Genomic DNA, 20,468 nt, shown 5'->3' with positions numbered 1-20,468 from the left:
CTGTTCAGTAAGTCAATGAATTAGTGAGGAATTATTGTCAACTGGCTTGATTAATAATCAGGGGATATAAACAAAATCTGAATAATTATCAAGAACATTCTTCACCAATGTGTAAAGGTGTCTAATCATCTCACAAAGATTGAAATTCAGTTTCCCTAGGCCTTAGGGGAATCTGTGACAACTGAAAGTTGAGGTAGCATTAATGCAGGCATGTGAGGGTCACAGACACATTTGTATTATCTATAAGCTCAACGTGGTTGTATATTTCAGTTATATATTAACTGAAAGGTGACAAAGAAGGCATCTAAATCAATCCTGCTGCAAATATGTAAATTAATTTATGTCCATTAGTACGGCTTGGTCAATGCCGAGCCGTCAGCCAACATGGTCGTCTTCGAGGTCTACTTAGGCCTGCCACTGGGTCTTGTCCCATCTGAGTTAATCAACTTATCAACATTACTTTAGCCGCTTCCAGACAGTCGCTTCAAGAAGATGCAGCTTACAGCAGGCATCTCTTCTGGGTTTTTAAACAGCTGGTGGATGGAAAATGAACCCTGCGGAGCGTTTCCGTGTGTGTGTGTGTGTGTGTGTGTGTGTGTGTGTGTGTGTGTGTGTGTGTGTGTGTGTGCGCGCGTATGCGCGCGCAGATGGGGACAGCGACTCTCACCATCCTAGCCATGAATGCAGAAAAAGCAAAAAGATAAATCTTAAAGAAAATTGTCTTGAATTTAATAATTAATTAATTATAAATTATTAAAATATATCTGATAGCAAAAGTTGCTAAATCTGTGGTTTTAGATTTCCTTGTGTTATGAATCATGTTGTTTTGATATTTGTTCCTTCACTTTCTCAGTTAACGAGTTTCCTTCCTTCCATTTTATTTTTGGAAATGTTATGCAACTGACAGCAGACACCATGTGTAGGCCTATGAGTCATTTGGCAAACTCACTCTCTCTCTGACACTCACTCTAACTCTCCCACTCTCGCTCTCTCTCACTCTCTCTCTTTCTCTCTCTATTATCAAAACCCAAATTATCAAATTTATCATGGCTTCAACCTAGCATCCCATTTTGTCTGCTCATACTAGAAGCTACCAGGACCAGCTCTTCCACGTGGCCAACCTCCTCAGTATAGCCACCAAAGTCACAAGTCAAAGTCAGGGTGTTGATCCCAACTGAACTGAACAACAACCAGGATGGATCAGGTAACCCAAAATCAACGCAACAACCACAAGATGGAGGGGGAGGAGGACACCCCAAATCAACCCAATAACAACAACAACCACAAGATGGAGGGGGAGGAGGACACCCCAAATCAACCCAACAACAACCATACAGATGCCAACACAAACCATAAGATGGACAACTGCAAAGACAAGGAGGTATTTTTCAGTTTGGTCTGGTCGGTGTACAAACTTAAAGGGGTTTGATTTTATGTGGACCGAATTAACCATATAAACGTCATTATGAGGTGGAACAGCAACCCGAAACTGATGCTGCAGATATTGCAGTAATAAGGAATATGTTATTGTAAAGGAAATACAAATACCTGTCCTAATAATGTACACCTATTGTACAAATTCAATTTATATTCCTGTTTAACCCATTTAGAGATTAAAAAATCTTCTAAATCCTGACAGTTTTCTGAAATACCTATGTTTCTATGTCAGTGGTGCTCAATATTTCATGTCAAGGACCACATAAATTATATGTAATTGACCGCCGAGTCGCCGACCCCCATCTGAAAATATGTTGTTCCAGGGACCTGTTTGCTCTGAAAGAAAATATATTCAAAGATTTGCGCCACATTTTCACGATTTTTCAAAAATAGCAGACCTACAAGCTTGTAGTGCGGCATTCGGTGCCGCGCTATGAGCTTGTAGATCTGCTATTTTTCAATAGCTAAAGTATATCATAATGCTATAAACACCAAAAGGGGTTCCCGTCTAAAATGGTATAATTATTGATTTATTATATATTCAGTATTCATCTTATTTGAGTATTACATTAATATTGTATGACTGGATTCTGAACTATTGCAAATGTATAACTGCACATTGTTATTATTATGTCTGAATGGGGTGCCCTAGCAAGGAACGTTAACAAGGAAGATAAGGGGCCATCTGCCTTAGTGTTCACTGGGAAAGGAGAGCCAAAATACTGCACCAGGGTCGTCGGTTTATATTTGTATCCTTGAGGTTAACATTTCATCTTCCTGGAAGTCTATGTAGGTCTTTCCAACACTGGGTTCGGGGTCAGTACTCCCGTTGTCTTCTGAGCCAACTGGACATTGTCCGTTTTGGAATGTCTTCAATCCATTACTCTCTTTGCATTATATTTTTGTCATCTGTTGTATCAAATAAATCCATTAAGGACATTTAGTTGTACGGTAATTATTCATTCCTCACTGAGGAAATCTCTTAATTTCAGGCCTAAACAAGGAAGATAAGGAACCATCTGCCATATAGCTATCATAGAGTGTTTATTGTGAAAGGAGAACTGCTTAGCCAAAATACTGCATTAGGACCATCTGATTACATTTGCAATTTTGTATCCTTGGGGCTAACTTTTCATCCTCTTGAACTCTGTATTTAGTTTTCACCAACACATGGGTTCAGTGTCAGACTCCTGTTGCTTTCCGAGGCAACCAGACGCTGTCTATGTGACTATGTGACTATGTCCCCATGTTTAGAGTACCAGTAGGGGCAAAAGTGACACTGTTGTGCCGTTGTGCCAGAAACAGAGAGAGAGAGATGTAGTGTTGCACTGTTGCCTGCTAATTACAGAGACAGAGAGAAAGAGAGAGAGAGAGAGAGGCAGTGGGAGAGGGGAGAGGGGAGTTGCACCACTCAGTTCACACGGGTGTGATTTTTCTTTTATAGCGACCTGCATCTCCCGTCTGTCAGTCAGTTAGTCAGCCCACGCCTCCATATATGGTCACTCCTCGTGAAATCACACCTCGTGACACGTCATGCGTGCCACCATATATGGCCAATGTATCTATTCTCCATATATGAAGATCATGACACTGACCTCATCTAACCATGGATAACCATACATGGAGAAGTCTGGATCATCACCAGATCTGCATATATGGAGCTGGCCTGCAACTCTACATTGATTGATTGATTGATTGATTGAAATATTTATTAACAGTTTGCAGAATTACAGTACATTTCAAGCACAAACTCAATACAAAGGCTGTTAACTGTGAGTGGAAGACCCAATTAAGCATTACACTTGTTTACAAGAGGGTCCACCATGTTCAATTCATCAAAACATTTAGAGACGTACAAATAGACACTTCTATATAGACAAAGAACAGAACAGGAATTCATCATAATGGAGGTAAAAAGAGAAAAGAAACATATACAGTGAGGGAAAAAAGTGGGGGGCGGTGGGGGGGGGATTCATGTTCAGCTCCGTTCCTTTGTTTGTTTGCCTTGGAGGAGCTGCGTTGGGTCCCCAAGTCGGCTCCGTGGCCGTACCTTGAGTTGGCTGTGTGGCCGTGACCGTCTCTTGTGTTGTCCTTGCGTTGGGTCCCCAAGTCGGCTCCGTGGCCGTACCTTGAGTTGGCTGTGTGGCCGCTGTGTGGCCGTGACCTTCTCTTGACCATCTGACCTCAAACCCTTAGATCTCCATATATGGAGCTGACCTGTTCTGACATTCCATATGTTGATCCTCTCCCACCCGTCCTTCCTGTTCTGACATTACCCATATGTTGATCTGACCTCATCAAACCCTGTACACTCAAGACATGCTCCATATATGGCCAGTACAGAAATCATTCCATATGTTGATCTGACCCCCCAGGATAAAGCGCCAGCGCTCGCCCAGCAGTCTGCCGTCACCCAGGCGGATGCGTGCACGCGACCTCGCCCTTTACGCACAAATGAGCACATCACCAATTTTCAATCATATCATACCATGGGTCTGGGTGGAGAGGATGTTATGTCACATCTGTGACCTTTGACAATGCCTGATTATGTAAATGTTATACTGCCTTTAGCTCTATTTTTATTTTGTCTATGTGTTCCTCCATATTGTTGCCATGCCACGTTTGTTACGTTTGCATGTACTGTTCTGTCTTTTCTATTTTTAACCTGTACAGCACTTTGGTCGACAATTGGTCGTTGTGATACGTGCTATATAAAAAAAGTTTGAGTTGAGTTGAGTTGACATCTCAAACTTGAAGAACTTAAATATACAATCAGGGGCTCCACCCAGAAATATATTATAGTTTGGAAAATGGGTGACGTGTATTTCAGTATATTAAAATGTAATTTTAAACATACAGTATACTGAGAATTCGATGAAAGCATGACAGTAACATACTTTTACTGTAGATTTTAAGTAGGCTACAGGTATAATGGTGTAATGTATCTTTACAACATATTGTACAATAAATTACATTTGAGTAATTTATTTGACCATGACCAGGAACAAACATGCATTCACATTATGTGTGTGTGTGTGTGTGTGTGTGTGTGTGTGTGTGTGTGTGTGTGCGTGCGTGCGTGCGTGCGTGCGTGCGTGCGTGCGTGAATGGGGACAGCGACTACCATCAGCCCTGATAATTGCAGCCATCTTCGGCTCTCTGGGTTCATCATTTACCTTTGGCTATGACATCACTGTGGTCAACGCTCCTGCTCTGGTGAGTTCGACCAATAAGGACAAGCTGTCATCCTTACTGTCAATCAATCACTTAATACTGCTGCAACTATGAGTCCTGCTACTGCCAATACTACTAACAACTACCGCTACTATTAACCATAATCAGGGACATGCAGAGAATGCTATAGAGCGTCGCAGTCCCGCCCCTTACCATGGACCAGGAAATGATTCTCCGTTCATTTTCCTCATAGACATTTCAGAAAGTATTTATTTAAAGACGTTTACGCCGCGGACAAAGCCAACTGGAGTCGTGACAAATCATGACAACAAACACAATTTTTGGGGCCGAAAAAATAATTAGAAAGAAGAAAAAAACGGCAGGTTACAACACTTTTTTTGTTGTTTTTCTTCTTTGTAATTATTAGTTTGGTCCAAAATATTGTTTGTGTTGTCATGAGTTGTCACGACTCGAGTTGGCTTTGTCCGTGGCGTAACCGTCTTTAAATAAATACTTTTGCAAATGTCTATGGGAAAAATGCATTGGGATTAATTTCCTGGTCCATGGTAGGGGGCGGGACTGCGACGCTCTATAGAGAGGCAGGGGCTGAAATTATTTTGGGTCAAAATTTTGATAATAGCTGATCCACAAAGATAGCTTGTAGATCAGCTATTTTGGGGCACGGCCCGCACTCTTTAGCTATACTGAAGATGTGGCGTAAATTATTCAGGAGAGTTTGGAAAAAGGCAATTCTCCTGAATGCTGCCAGGAGGGGGCATTTGCATTTCTTTCACCATAGAAAATGCTGCTGTAAAAGGTCAGGGGCTCAAGCCCCCTTTGATGTCTATGTGTGCACGTGCCTGACCATAATAACACATGTGTTTTTTTTACTCAGTATGTGCAGGATTTCTACAACCAGACATGGTTGGACCGGTACGTAGAGCCCTTGGGTACTGACAGGTCTATCATACTGTGGTCCATAACGGTCTCCATAGGAAGCATTGGTGCCATGTTTGGAACCGTGGCGGTACCGCCCCTGGTCAAGGTCCTGGGAAGGTAACCACACAAGTTTACTCTTTACGTGTAGATTTATTTAGTGCACCAGGAAATACTGCACCACCATCACCCTGTTTCACACCAATATTTGACCCATCCATCATTGACCCATCCATCATTAGTTTAGAATTGGTGCTTGCAAGGGCAAAACCGAGCAATGATGTTTAGCCATTTGACTGAATTATCAGCTAAATTCAGCAACGTTTAATGTCTTTGGAGAACACGTCACATGGCTGGCTGAGCTCTTCTGTGACACATGAACAAGTAGACACTAGACAGAAATGGTAAAATCTCATTAGTGAGGAGTCGAAGACCAATTACATGAAGAAAGGCCACACAAAAAAGAAGAAAAAAAAAGAAAAAACATGAATGTTTGTTTTTCAACAAAACAAAATATTCAACAAAATAACGTTTTTGTATACTTATCTCTTTAGGAGGGGAACGTTGTTGATGAATAATAGTTTCACTCTAGTAGGTGCTCTATTCATGGCTGTAGCTGAGAGATCGAGCTCTTTTGAGATGATGATCATTGGCCGTTTTTTACTTGGACTACATTGTGGTGAGTAAAGAGAAAAGTTCAATTAAATCAAAATATTGACTACTGATACTTGCAGTGAATGTCTCGCAGACTGCACTCGCAGACTGCACAATTTACAATTTAGGCATTTAGCAGACGCTCTTAATCCAGAGCGACTTACATTAAGCAATAACAAAAGCATGGCATACATCACATATATAAAAAGTAGTTATCATGAATCATGCGTAAACTAAGAACGTAACAGTGGAGTATCTATGTAAACTATACATACTATACTATCTGCACATCATAGTAAATGGCATGAACCCTAGTACACATAAATATAGTTCAAATAGAAAAGTACACTCCTCAGGCTGAGTTTCCTATCAGGGCTGGGTCAGTCGTGGGGTGCAGCCATGAGGAAGCTGCGGGGGGAAATAGACAGACAGACTTTTTGGGGGTGGGTCAGTGACGTGACACCCCTAAAAAAGTGTTTTTTAAAAACCTTTAAATAACAGGAATAAAAATCATTTACTTTTGTTCTACTCACTCTCATCTTTATGGAAACATATTTTGTTTTTAGATATTTTATTGGAATCAGAATTTATTCAGCATTTTGTTGTACTTGTGCCTAAAATCATCATATGGTGTGACATGACAATAATTGTTTATAAAATGAAAATGGAGTACACCTTTCTTAAGTTACTCACTTTATCAAAGTCCTTTATCATAACTAACCTGTAATCCACTATAGTTTTGTGAAAATTTCTTAAATCTGTATATTATTTTCGTAATCAACACTCAATGTGAGGCCCATGTTGTCGGTCTTTCAACATATTTTGTATTTATTGTGACACAACTTTCTCTAAAATTACACAAATATTTGTGACTCTTCCTGATACTATTTGCTATGTAATCCATGAACATTAATGGTTTCATCATTAATAAAGGTATGATTTTTTCACTATTTGGAACGTCACACCAAATGATTTAGTGTCACACCGTATGATCATATCTTCATTTCTCAAAGCAAACTGTGTTTTAACCTACCTATTAGTGAGTACTGAACTTTACAGATTGATTAAACAATTACTCAGGAAAAACAGCAACAGGAAAATTGCTTTAACATTGAATAACATGCAAATGACTTAATAAAACAAAATGAAACACATTTTATTGTGGATAGTTGCAGATTTTAGGTGAAGCTGTTTAAAACAAATGTTTAAATGGACAAAAGAAACATGGGTCTTTGTTATTTATTGTTATATCTGTAGGAAAATACAGTTTGCATCATATGGTGTGACAAAAAAGTCATATGGCGTGACAGGCAGACAGTCACACCATTATGATATAGTGTCACACCATATTATGTTTTCTGCACTTAACATAACCTTGAGGCTACTAGCTACACATTAGCATGCTAACAACATGCTAGCTATAACAAAGCAACATATATTTACATGTAATTATGACCAAAAAATCTAATAACTTTAGCTTTTTTAATGAAAAAGGTGTCACACCCACAGACACTCGGATGAGTCGCATTGGTCAGCGTTCCAACAAGATCGTATTTCATGGAAATGTTAAAATGATAATTCACCACAGACACCTGTCATGCTATTGTAATGCAAGTGCTGAGCAGCCTTACTGAAGAAGGACCTCTCTATCCCAATGGGTGTCCAAACAATTGCCTGTTGAAACTTCCCAAAATGGTGTCACACAATATGATTTTGGTTTGGGGGACAAAATCTTTTTGATCAGAAATTACTGAAAACATTATGCTTGGACTTTGAAAAGATTAGGCTCACAAATAAACATCTATATTATATTTATGGAATTTTTAAAAGAATTTTAGCATTTTTTCCCCTTAGTTTTATTCAAGTTCCTACTTTGAGAAACAGGGCCAGGACAGTCGCACCATATGAGTTTTGCTATGTTTGGTTGAAAATTCTGAAGAAATGAGGAATGAAATGTTTTAATCTTGAGTATGTTCACATGAAGCATAATGTCCTGCACAATATTCAGAAGGTTTTTGACAAATATATCTTTTATTTATACGCGTTTGACACTGAGGACAGCAAAGGACAGCATGTCACGTCACCCACCCGGGTGCTCTGACTGCGCTCTAGAGTAGGAGTAGGCAACCTTAGGCACGTGTGGCAACATTTCCTTTTTAAAATGAAATATTAAATTAAGCTCCCTTACAACATGTATGCAAATTTCATCCTGCACATAATTCTACATTCATTCAAACTATATGAACTCTTATTGGGGAGGGAGTCTGGGAGATAGGTGGGTTCTTGCTCAGAGTCCATCTGTTGGAATTATTTTATTTTGATTTGGTGTTGATATGACACACTGACCATTAGTGTTGTAGTACTCGAGACATTGTCTCGTCTCGAGACAGGTCTCGAGACAAAATGTTAATTGACTCTGTCTCGTCTTGGTCTCGCCCTTCATTTGTCTTGGTCTTGACTCTGTCTCGGACCAATTGACTCGGGACTCGATCTTCTCCCACCGAGACCACTCGAGTCACAAGACGAGTCACTACAATGCAATGGAATAATTGTATTATTCATATTATGAGGAGCCCATTCATATTAACATGAAAGACAGCTGTCTTGTTAAATAGCCTAACGGAGTGCAGCGCTGCATGACGCACATATTGGTCCAACTCTGCAGAAGGCAGCCAAGAAGAGCACACGTCGCATTATATAAGCCAAAGCAAGAGCTTGGGCCATTCTATTGTTATAATTCAGTTCTCTAAATATATGTGAAGTGAAGTCTATTTAAATTCGGTGTATTATTTAGATTATATTCTCTCTCAATGAAATGATTGAGAGAGAATTATTATTATGCTTTATTATGCTTGATATTTAAAATACATATTTGAATGAATCATGCTGTAGCTGTAGTATACCTAATTTTCAGCTTTTCCAAAGTCAGTAGAATCAGATTAAGATTCTTTTCTGTACCTATCAAATAAAAGAAAGAAAAAAAGGTCTTGACTCGGTCTCGCCTCGCGGCGGTCTCAGTCTCGACTCAGACTCGACCCCTCCCAGACTCGCTCTTGACTTGAACTCGACCCCCCTAGGTCTTGGTCTTGTCTTGGACTCGCTTTAGGTGGAGTCGACTATACAACACTACTGACCATCAAGAAAATAAAAAACATGGCACTTCATGTCAAAAAGGTAGCCGACTGCTGCTCTAGAGTAGCCTGGTTAATAAACCAGACCGAATCAGACAGAATTGCCTACCAGCGGATTACGGTCTGGCGAGGCTCAGTAGCACGCCTCTTTCCTACAACCGAGAACAGGTCGGACCAATCGGGACACGGTATGCAATATGGGCGGGCTTTGGTACAGTGACGTTCAATGCTTGAGACTTTTGACTGACAGTAGCTCTGACCAATTGCGTCAAAGAGAAAATGTTTGAACCCGCCCCCCGGGAAATGAAATCCAAGTGGAGCCAGCCCAGACTAATATACCGCGACAGTGTTGTGTGATATTAGTCTGGCTTATTAGACAGGCTAGCTCTAGAGGCCCCTCAACAGCGGTTCCAGTTTGGATATGATTGAATGTTGCATTCAAGAGTAAAAAGAAAACAAACAAACAAACAAACAAACAAACAAAGAGTCTTAATGGGGAAATGCATTGCCTCTGGCAGAGAGGATTCACTGCATGATGACAAGAGCTGAGGGCAACCCAGGAACTTTCATAACTAGAAACTGTTTCTTGAAACTGGAAGACAAGGAGCACTCATTTTCAGTCGACATTTTCGGAATAAAGGCATGCATGATATGAAGTTCATTAATGCAATGTAATTATGCCGCCCTGTAGGCATTGGAGGAAACACCATCCCAATCTTCATGGCTGAGATTTCCCCCATACAACACCGTGGGGCTTTTGGACAGCTCATTGGAGTTGGCTGTTTCATGGGTATCATCGTTGGACAAGTGCTGGGTCTTACAGAGCTGCTCGGGCATGTCAGTAGTTCCCAATTTTCATTCTACAAGTGTACGACTGCTTGTTCAGAAGTGTCATACTTTATAGTTTATTGTATTTTACATGGACATCCCGATAACGGCAATATACAATAAAAGTGCCACACAATTTGAAGAGTTTCACATATAACATTGTATATCTGATCAATCATGCTGCAGCAACAGGTTTTTGCATTAGTGGCATCCCCTATGAGTCGAAGTGAGATTGCTTTTGGCTCTGCCTTGTTTAGAGGTGACATACATTTTGGGGTTGAAAGTTCAAAGTTACAGCCGATCGGTAGGAAATACACAATTTCTATATTATGGTGTAAATCTAAGTAGGCAGGAATGGGCATGCCTAGGCTGAGTTGTTGGCGAGTACCGAATGGCCTTCGTGTTTGAGTAAGGACACGCTGTGATTGGCCTATTGGACTATTCTGTCCATATCGGGTCGCAACTTGAAGTGAGTTGACACGGCGCTTAGCACGCTCGGTGGTGTCTCTCGTGGCTCAAGTTTGCTTGAGACGGCGCCCCTCCGTCACGATCTAAAACTGTACCTGAGGGGGGCGTGACCATTTACTCAAACTTGAAGGCCATTCGGCACTTGTGGAGTTGCGTCATGAATCAAGGAATCTTGTGGGAAAAAACATTTTGAATATATGACTATGACTTAGGTTCAAGAGTTAAAGCCAACACATAAAGATGGTAATTAGCACCACCATGATGCTGATTTAAAACATATTTTGAGGTTGAGTGGCCTCCTGGCTTCATGGCATGCACTAGAAATCTGATGCTGAAGAGTTTTATAGTTTACAATATTAAGATTATGATTATGATTTATGGCTCAAGAGTTGTAGGCCAACACATAAAGATGTTAATTAGCACCACCATGATGCTGATTTGAAACATATTCTGAGGTTGAGTGGCCTCCTGGCAGCATGCACTAGAAATCTGATGCTGTTGAGTTTTATAGTTTACAAGATTAGCTGCTAACACACACACACACGCACACACACACACACACACGCACGCGTGCGCGCACACACACACACACACACACACACACACACACACACACACACACACACACACACACACACACACACACACACACACACACACACACACACACACACACACACACACACACACACACACACACACACACACAAACTGATGTGAAAACATACTCTTTGCCCCTGCCATTCTAGGGCAATTTAGATTATATTATGAAAGCTAATTAGAATATAATTGGAAGGCATTAGTGAGAAATTGGTGATCATGCAATAGCCTTTCATTTTAATTTGATATAAATATTGATATGTGGTTCATATAAATATTTCATCATTACATTTTTATTTTGTTTGTTCTTCATTCCATGATGAAATACACATATGAGACAAGCTGTCCTGCCAGCTACTAAGGATAATAAAAAATGTAAGTGGTGTAAGTATAAATGTAATTGTATTATTACAGACAAAAGTTATCAATCAACCAATACCATTTTTTAAAGGTGATATTCTTTGGTTAAAATGTTTTTATTAAAAGGTTAAAGCCCTATAATCTTATAGTAATCATTACGTGTTCAGTAACAGGAATCTCCCTGTCTCTCCAGCTCTTTAATGAACAGAAAATACATTTTCAGGTGGGTTGCAAAATTTCAGCCAATCAGGAGAGTACTCATTTATCAGCTTCATTTTTATTAGTGTTCCAGATCCAATTTTGTCTGCTCTTTTCTTTGTGCCTTCACCTTCAATAGTAGTACTTCTGAATCATACAATTTACAATTTACAATTTAGGCATTTAGCAGACGCTCTTAATCCAGAGCGATTTACATTAAGCAGTAACAAAACAAATAACAAAAATCATGTCCTGAGTCCTCTATCCTGATTCCTGATTATGTTTAATAAAGAGCTGGAGAGACAGAATATAGAGCCTTTTAACACTTATTTTATAACCAAAGAAAATCACTTATCCTAGTTTAATGATTTTTTTTAATGTCTTTATTTTTACAATTTTGTTTTATTGTACAGATTTGATTGTAGGAGACCAGATGGAACTTCCTCTTCGCTGTTATGGCCATTCCTGCTCTACTTCAGCTGTGTGTGCTGCCCTTTGTTCCTGAGAGCCCTCGTTACCTGCTGATTGATAAGAACGATGATGCTGGTGCTGAGAAAGGTAATGCTTTAATACATCAACAAAAGTCTGAATAGACTTTTGACCTTTTTGACCGTTACCTAGGTATCTTACTAGCTCAGGACATATGTTGCTGAAAGCCTGGGATTTGAATCCTTCCCAGAGCTTTCTCTCTCTGTCGCTCTCTCTCTCTATCTCTCTCTTGTACCTCTTCTATATGCTTTCTTATGTCTCCTGTATTTTTGGGTTAGGAAAGCAGAGATACTGAAGGGCATGGACAGTTCTGGTGCTGATGAAGGTTAATGTATACTGTACTTCATTGCAGGGCCCTTTTCAAGTGTTAAAGTGGCACAGCATTTTCACTTGAAAATGACCCTTTTCTTTGTGTAATCCATTTCAAATGTGTCATGCAATGAAATATAAACCAAAGTTGTTTTTGATCAATATTTCCACTGGTGTGTTGTTCACCTAACCATTCCACATGTGTTTTATGACAACTTCTCTAAACAACCCACAATGACACAGACATCGGGAAACCTTTAAGCGTGTGTATATTCTATGTGTACTACAGCTCTCAGGAGGTACCTAGGGAAGGAAGATGTGTCCCAGGAACTGAAGGAGCTGCAGGTGGAGAGGTACCGCCAAGCCAGCCTCCAGAAGGTGTCGGTGCTGAAGCTCATGAGGAGCCAAGCTGTCCGCTGGCAGATCATCAGTGTCATTGTCATCATGAGTGGTCGGACTCTCAGTGGAATAAATGTGGTAGGAAACCAGCGGTGGAAAGTAACTAAGCACATTTACCCTGATATACATTTTGGCCATTTGAAAATAGCGGCTATTTTCAACTTTCTACTTTTGGTACTTTTGTACATTTTGAGACCAATACATTTGTACTTTCCCTCAAGTAAATGTTGAATACTCAAGTATTTCTACACTGCAGTTAAGTACAAAATATGAGTACTTTTCCCACCACTGTAGGAAAGGAAACTAATTTACCAGGAACAAACTTTTTAACATTTGTTCATTCAGTGTCACACAGGCATGTTATTGTTAAGGTTCACACACTCAGCCCAGAGAGATATAAAGGGGGTTCACAAAAGTTGACCATTACTGGCATCATTGTCTGCAAGGTCATGCACATACTGTACCAGGTATTAATCACAAAGATGGATCATGTATAATATGGAAAATACCGTCCCATCACATTGAATTACCACTTTTTAGCAATAATTTACACGATAAAAATAGAGTTGTTGATTAAGTTCATAATCATTCCTTTTATTGACACATACCTGTCTTTTGCTCCCTCAACAGCTATTTTATTATACTAACATGATCTTAGAGGATGCTGGCATCGACGAAAACCTCACTACCTACTTCACTATTAGCTTAGGTGTCACAGGACTCATATCCTCCATTGTTGGTGTAAGTACGATCACTTATCATCAATTGTAATCTTTCACATTTTACATGAATGCTTACCCTTCATGATTTAAAATTAGTGCAACTGAAGCTGAAATAGACCCTTTTCACAGAAGACATTTTGATGGGTATAATATACACAACTAATAACATTAATTGTGTGTTTAATTTAGGTGTTATGGCGTTGCAGCATGGACAGATCATGTAGCCTACCTATTGTGCTCTAAAATGTAGAAAAACATATTTTAAATTTCAGCTCATCATTAAATTAGGTGTACGTGTTTGCTTTAAGTGTTTGCTCTGTGACAAACCTAAAATAAACGGACTAATTCATTTAATTTGCCACGACTCTGACACATCTGTGAAAAGGGTTCAGTAACTAGACTATATAAGAATAAGTATACCTTCTGCTATTTCAAAGGTTTGTGAAATAGTTGTACATCTAAATTCTGAAGCTTTACTGGAACAGGGCTCCATCTTCGGACCATTGTTGTTCAGCGTATACATCAATCTGAAAGATGCGGAATGTCTCAAAGGAGGTCTCAAAGGAACAAGTGTTTGAATGCAGGCAAACATGAACGTTTTTTGTTTCCCTAGGGGTTTTTGATTGATCGATTGGGCAGAAGAATCCTCCTCCTCCTTTACTTTGGTGGTATGGCCGTTGGCTTAGCTCTGCTAACTGTGTTTCTCAATATTCAGGTATGATCAATACTAGATGTAACAAAGCCTCACTCACTAACATTAATTTCACAAACATATTAAATACTCATTCACTGTCCCACTGTCTGACAATGACAGTGAGTGACATTCAGTTTTTTCTGCATTATTTTCTAACCTTCTGAACATTTGTTTGATGTCTAAACAGTCTGATTCCATCTCAGGTCACACCCGTCCATCTACATGTGATAAATGTCTGGGTTTCCGAGGTTACATGTGATGTGACACATATGCTATAGATGTGTTCTTCTCTCCAACCTTAAATGCATTAAAGGGACACTTCACCCTTTTTGCAAAAGAATATATGTTAATGACGTTTAGGAGATTTAGAACACTTTCCTGGGGTCTTTATGTGTGTAATAGGCTATGTGGTTTTAGATATTTTTAGCAGTGAGCCTAGTGTCTCTGATGATGTCATGGACACTGGGCTCACTTCCTTCCTGGACTACAAATCCCATAATGCTTTGGTGCACTGCTCCTCCTAGTGGATAGGGGGAGGGCTGTCTTACTGAGACAACATGTAGTCCAGGAAGTAAGTGAGCCCAGTGTCCATTGACATCAGAGACACTGGGGTCACTGCTAAAATCTAAAATATCTAAAACCACATATTACACACATAAAGACCCCAGGAAAGTATTCTAAATCTTCTAAACGTCATTAACATATTATTATTTTTGCAAAAAGGGTGACGATTCCCTTTAACCACTTTGAACCTGTTGTCCCTATTTTGGGCTTTTAGTCATTACAGGTATATGCAAACCATTTCAACTTTTCTTTTTCTTTTTTTATCTATTCATTTTCTTTTCTGTTTGAGCAGGACCAAGCATCATGGATTCCCTTTCTCAGCTTTTCCTGCATCATACTTGCCAACATACCTGCCAGCGTCGGTGCATGTAAGAAGATATTTAATACAGACTATAAGCTATAAAACTGTAGACATTAGCTAAGGACTTGACCTACTAATGGCTACTTCTTACATTTTTCACAACAACAACATACAAATTGTGAAAAGTTATTTAGTAGGCTATATTTGAGTGCAATAAGAAGGTTGAGTCAAACCATAGGTGCATGGCCAGGTCCAAAATATAATTTTGAATTTGTTTGTGCTCTTTGAATATATTCTGTGCTGTGCAGGTAGCTATACCGGATGATTTCAATGAGAAATGAGAATAAAGAAGCATGTTGCATCCCTGATCTTTATTTTGTGTCTGTCCTCTCTTTCAGGGGCACATTACGTTGTGAACACAGAGTTATTTGAACAGACCTACAGACCTCCTGCTCTCATGATTGGAGGAGGTCTTAATTGGATGTGCAACTTCATAGTATCAATGTTATTCCCTTTCATGCAGGTAGGCAGCTGTATCCTTGACGTATGTGTATTGTAGTGTCTTGCACAGCAGGGACAGTTTTCGCAGAACAGTTTCGCCAGGGTGGGGCAGAATGACAAAATCTAATGTTGTGTAGTGTGGATCTCAGACTTCATGTGGCCAGCATGTGATGTCTGTCATATATGACGTATCTATGATCTAAGACTTTAAATCTGGGCGAGGTTTCACCCTGATCAGAGCCCCAGTGACTTTTATATTATAGAATTAAAGCTGATGGGGCCATTGACCAGTGATTGATTGATTGAATACTGTATTAACTGTTTTAAGAAAAAAACACAGGAAAGTATACAGTTCAATAGGATTTAAACACAATAAAGCCTATTGGCTTGTTTCCGGTCCTATTGGCTTGTTTGTGGTTCATCGAGTATGACTGTTCAGAGGCTACAGCAATCCTTCCCCGGTTGAACAATGTATTTACTGTTTTGTTTTATGTGTGTACAGGAAGCACTGCAGACCTACGTGTTCCTGGTGTTCATGGTGATCTGTTCACTGGTTGCCGTCTACATCTACTTTGTCCTCCCTGAGACCAAAAACAAGACCTTTGTAGAAATCAGCCAAATCTTCAAGAAGATAAACAACATCTCTGACTCTGAGTTTGAGCCTAAGCCAGAGGGTGTGGACAATATAGTTCAGACATTGGAATAAGGCAGGGGTGGCAACCATAGATATAAAAAAATAGATGCCTCACTGGCCGCTGCAGTTCATTGGATGTATCGACATGAGAGCGGAAGTGCGCCGGAAGTACGCTACACCACGCTGCCACTCAAGTGACTACTGGCCAATCCCAGCACGTCTTTTCCGGGACTTCTCAGAACAAGGCCCCAGAAGGGATATCCAACGTTGAAGCTGCCACTACCTACTGGCGAAAAGTGGAACTGCAACACGTTCATGGAGGTGGACGGACGTTCAGTGATGTTATGTGCGTAACATTCTCTCCGGTCCTCACTCTATCCTTTATAACTCTATGTCTCAGACCCGCACAGCTACATGAGACTAGCGAAGCAGGAAGCACCAACGCGGAAGCTTGCCCTCACTTGAGTACAGACGCCCCAGAGCAGAAGGAGGCTTCTACCTTTCTATGTCTATGGTGGCAACCACCTCTTTTTGATCGATCAGCTGATCAGATGCGCTATATTGAGTGGATCAATTGAGTTGATCAAAAAACAACCAATAACAGTACGATCCACACTCAAGCTTGCTGCTTTTGATGTGTGAAACCCATGAGTAAATGTGAATGTGCAGCACTTATTCATATTAGCATAGAAATGACCCAGTCTGCAATCTAAAAACTTTTAACCAACACTTTTCAGCTGACAGTGAACTGAGAAAGAGAAAGAGAAAGCAATACAGAAGTCTGGTTTTGATTAAATGAATGCAATCAAGGGAATTTCTGGCTGTCTTTGCACACTAGATAAGTAGGCCTACTATAGGCTACAGTAGATTCAGAATCGAAATCAGGCTGATGATGTAACGTTACAGGCACAATCAATGTCCTATTTGGGAGTGACAGCGTCGGTGTTGCATGGCAAATGTCCATCAAAGACATATTATGTCTCCTTTTTTCCCCTCATCTTTCCACTTTTCGCTAAACTGCACCCCCATTGGCTTATTATTGTCTTTGATCTCTTTTTAAGTACAGACCAGAAGAAACGTTAAACAGATGCATGGCATGCAGCGAACTGCACTGGTGAACTCCCCCATCACACAGATTAATTATCTATTGACCGGAGACTATATGGGTGCGTTCGGATATAGTGCACTGTGCAATACAAATGTATACGTGAGTGTGATATCCCGGTGTGCATATCCAAACGCACCCTATGTTTTCACTCCTGTCCGCCTGTCATTCAGTCAGCCAGCGTGTCTATGAACAGCTAATCCCCGGCACCGTTGGACTGATTGGCGTGAAACTTTGCACGCACAGTAGGCCAAGGAACCAATGTATACTGTGTATATATCAATTTCATTCTTTATTTATTATTTATACATAATTGCAGTGCAATATTTATGCTGTGGTGACTTGTAAAATATATATATATAACTAGAAAAAGTGCCCTTCTGGGCACAGGTCTCCACCAGGAGGATAGGATTGTGTGTGATGTTTGGCAAAATGTTTAGGAGTAATATAAACATGTTTATTTGTGTGTGTGTGTGTGTGTGTGTGTGTGTGTGTGTGTGTGTGTGTGTGTGTGACGCGACTTGGCCTGTTGTAGCGCCACCATGAGGCTGATTTGAACTGTCAAGTGGCATTTCTTCCTCAGCCTAGTAGTGGGAATAGGCATGCACAGTTTCACCGCAATCGGACGCTGCGTTGCGGAGTTGTGGCAATTTGTACAAAACGGGTACAAAACGGGCTACTCCTGAAAACTTTAGAAGCCAATCGTAGCCAATCAGGATGGATAATTATGAGAAATCAAACAAATCACATGGTCACATGACTATGGAGAGCATGTGTACCGATTTGCGTGACATTTGGATAAAATCTGAAGGAGTAATATTAGAAAATGTGTTTTACATATGTCGGCCTCCTGGTGGCGCTATAAAGAGCAGATGTGAAAAATTCCAGGCAAAGGTTTTTCCTTGGCCTCTAGGGAGTGTGCATACATGGTTTTACACAGATCGGTGCAGTTATAGGTAAAAACACAAATCGGCCAGTTATAGCGCCACCGAGTTGAAAATATTCAAGTGGCATTTCTTCCTCGACCTAGTGGGAATGTGCGTGCAAAATTTCACGGAAATCACACCATGTGTTCATGATTTGCAGCATTTTGTTTGAAACGGAGCACTCCTGCGAACTTTGGAAGCCAATCTTAGCCAATCAGGATGGAGTCTGAAAAATCTGAAAGACCCGTTTCGTTGAATGGCTCTAGAGAGACTGTGTACCAATTTGCGTAATGTTTGGACAAAATCTGTAGGTGTACTGTCAAAACATTTGTTTTGCACAAAGCGGCCTCCTGGTGGCGCTATAACAGGCCAATGTGAAAACTTTGGGGCAGAGGTTCAGCTCTGGCATTCAGGGAGTGTGTGTGCAGAGTATGGCTGCGATCAAGCCAACGGTGCCAGAGATTAGCTGTTCACAGACGGACGGACGGACACACGGACACACGGACGGACGGACGGACGGACGGACACACGGACGGACGGACGGAGTGCAAAACATACTCTCTCCCCATGCCTTCGGCCTGGTGGAGACAATAATAAACCTTGATAGAAATAAACTGTCTTCTATCTTTCCTCATCTTGAAATGCAACCAACATAATGTTGGCAACTTGGCAACATTTGAATTATCATCAGTATAGACTAGACTAGAGAGAGTAGGCTATGTGTCACTCTTCCACCAGGACACACCGCTCTCATCTAGACTAGTAGACCGCCTGTACCCAGACATACGTGTCAATAGGTGTCAAGAAAGCGGCTATGAGCAGGCGTCTCTTCTTGTTTTTTAAACAGCTGGTGGATGGAAATGTTTATTTGTCGACGCTACAATTTGAAGCCGCTCACAAGCGTCATTTCCATCCACCAGCTGTTTAAAAACCCGGAAGAGACACTTTTGGTCTAGGCGTTTTTTGACGCGACAATGTGCCTGCATCCACTGAGTGGCAAAACATTGAGCAGCATGGAGTTGGAAGCGCTCGTTGGAAATCACTCGGTCCTGCGTGTACTATCTGTTCTAAATTGCACATAATGCAGGTAGCAGGACGTTTCGTTATTGAAAGCGCTTCCAAACACTAGACACTAAACACTTACAAGTCCAGACAATTTTAAAAAATAACCACCTTTTTGCCACTCAGTAGGTGTTCCCACATAACTTCTGGGTATGTTGAATGGATGTTATGATGTGCATAGCCTCATTTGATGATAAAAAACTCCCATAATTAGTCACATTGATTGATTGATTGATTTAAATATTTATTAACAGTTTGCAGAATTACAGTACATTTCAAGCACAAACTCAATACAAAGACTGTTAACTGTGAGTGGACGACCCAATTAAGCATTACACTTGTTTACAAGAGGGTCCACCATGTTCAATTCATCAAAGTCAGAATGCTTTTCCTTTATTATTAATACATTAAACTATTAACTTATTGTTCGTTGGGTTTTATTTATGAAATTGTTGTATTGTGTACATAAAATAAGCCAGACTCAAATCACACTTTGCCAACGGCTGATTCGGTCTGGCTTATTAGTTCTTGAGCTTAGCCCAGATACCCTGGGTAAATATAGTTATCATTTCATTTCATTAGCCAGGCTACATAAAATAGGGTTCAAGTGGTTAATGTTAATGACATACTCCGTTGCAGCAGGTGGCGGTATGCACTTAAAAGCAATGGTTACAAGTTGCAACCATCCACTAAACTAAACCAAAGGAAGACCAAAAATCCTCACCATGGGGTTGCCATGTCCGCTAATTATAAGCAGCTTTGGGCTTCTTTTTTGTAAAGTTGCTTGCTTGTAAATGTAAATATCAGTGGTTGCGGGTTGCTGTGTGCGACTGTGTGTAGTTGCTTATATGGGTTTGTTTCCTAATGTTTAAACCATTGATTCTCACACATGCGACCTCGTAGTCTTGCTTCTTTTGCCACTTTTGGGCATGAATCAATGAATAGACTTGATTGCTTATTTCTCTCACACAATCTG

At 40.4% G+C, this 20,468-nt stretch overlaps 1 protein-coding gene across 3 annotated transcripts; it reads left to right on the top strand.

Annotated features, from left to right (window-relative positions):
• Positions 1–988: 988 nt before the first annotated feature.
• On the top strand, positions 989–16,712 carry LOC306927866 (solute carrier family 2, facilitated glucose transporter member 9-like). 3 transcript variants are annotated; one of them, XM_079507739.1, is made up of 13 exons: positions 989–1,204; positions 1,250–1,381; positions 4,555–4,653; positions 5,507–5,667; positions 6,102–6,226; positions 10,024–10,169; positions 12,212–12,344; positions 12,874–13,061; positions 13,614–13,724; positions 14,319–14,420; positions 15,256–15,331; positions 15,663–15,787; positions 16,268–16,712. In XM_079507739.1, the coding sequence occupies exons 1-13, from the start codon at positions 1,196–1,198 to the stop codon at positions 16,469–16,471; spliced, it is 1,611 nt and encodes a 536-aa protein (XP_079363865.1). In that variant the 5' UTR covers positions 989–1,195; the 3' UTR covers positions 16,472–16,712. The 3 variants fall into 3 exon arrangements, with proteins under 3 accessions (XP_079363865.1, XP_079363864.1, XP_079363863.1); XM_079507738.1 differs by having other exon boundaries at positions 989–1,381; positions 6,129–6,226; XM_079507737.1 differs by having other exon boundaries at positions 989–1,381.
• The last annotated feature ends 3,756 nt before the right edge of the window (positions 16,713–20,468 follow it).

This window comes from Electrona antarctica (genome assembly GCF_951216825.1).
Source record: "Electrona antarctica genome assembly, chromosome: 8".
NCBI classification, from domain to species: Eukaryota; Metazoa; Chordata; class Actinopteri; order Myctophiformes; family Myctophidae; genus Electrona; species Electrona antarctica.
The sequence above is the reverse complement of the archived record's forward strand: the minus strand, read 5'-3'. Positions and strand labels throughout refer to the sequence as shown.

What these genes read in the sequence shown, in the direction of transcription:
- LOC306927866 (XM_079507737.1), top strand. Translation starts at nt 1,196, where the DNA reads ATGGATCAGGTAACCCAAAATCAACGCAACAACCACAAGATGGAGGGG. An exon ending in ACAACTGCAAAGACAAGGAG is followed by an intron (nt 1,382 to 4,554) that starts GTATTTTTCAGT and finishes GAATGGGGACAG; the next exon opens with CGACTACCATCAGCCCTGAT. An exon ending in TGTTATTCCCTTTCATGCAG is followed by an intron (nt 15,788 to 16,267) that starts GTAGGCAGCTGT and finishes ATGTGTGTACAG; the next exon opens with GAAGCACTGCAGACCTACGT.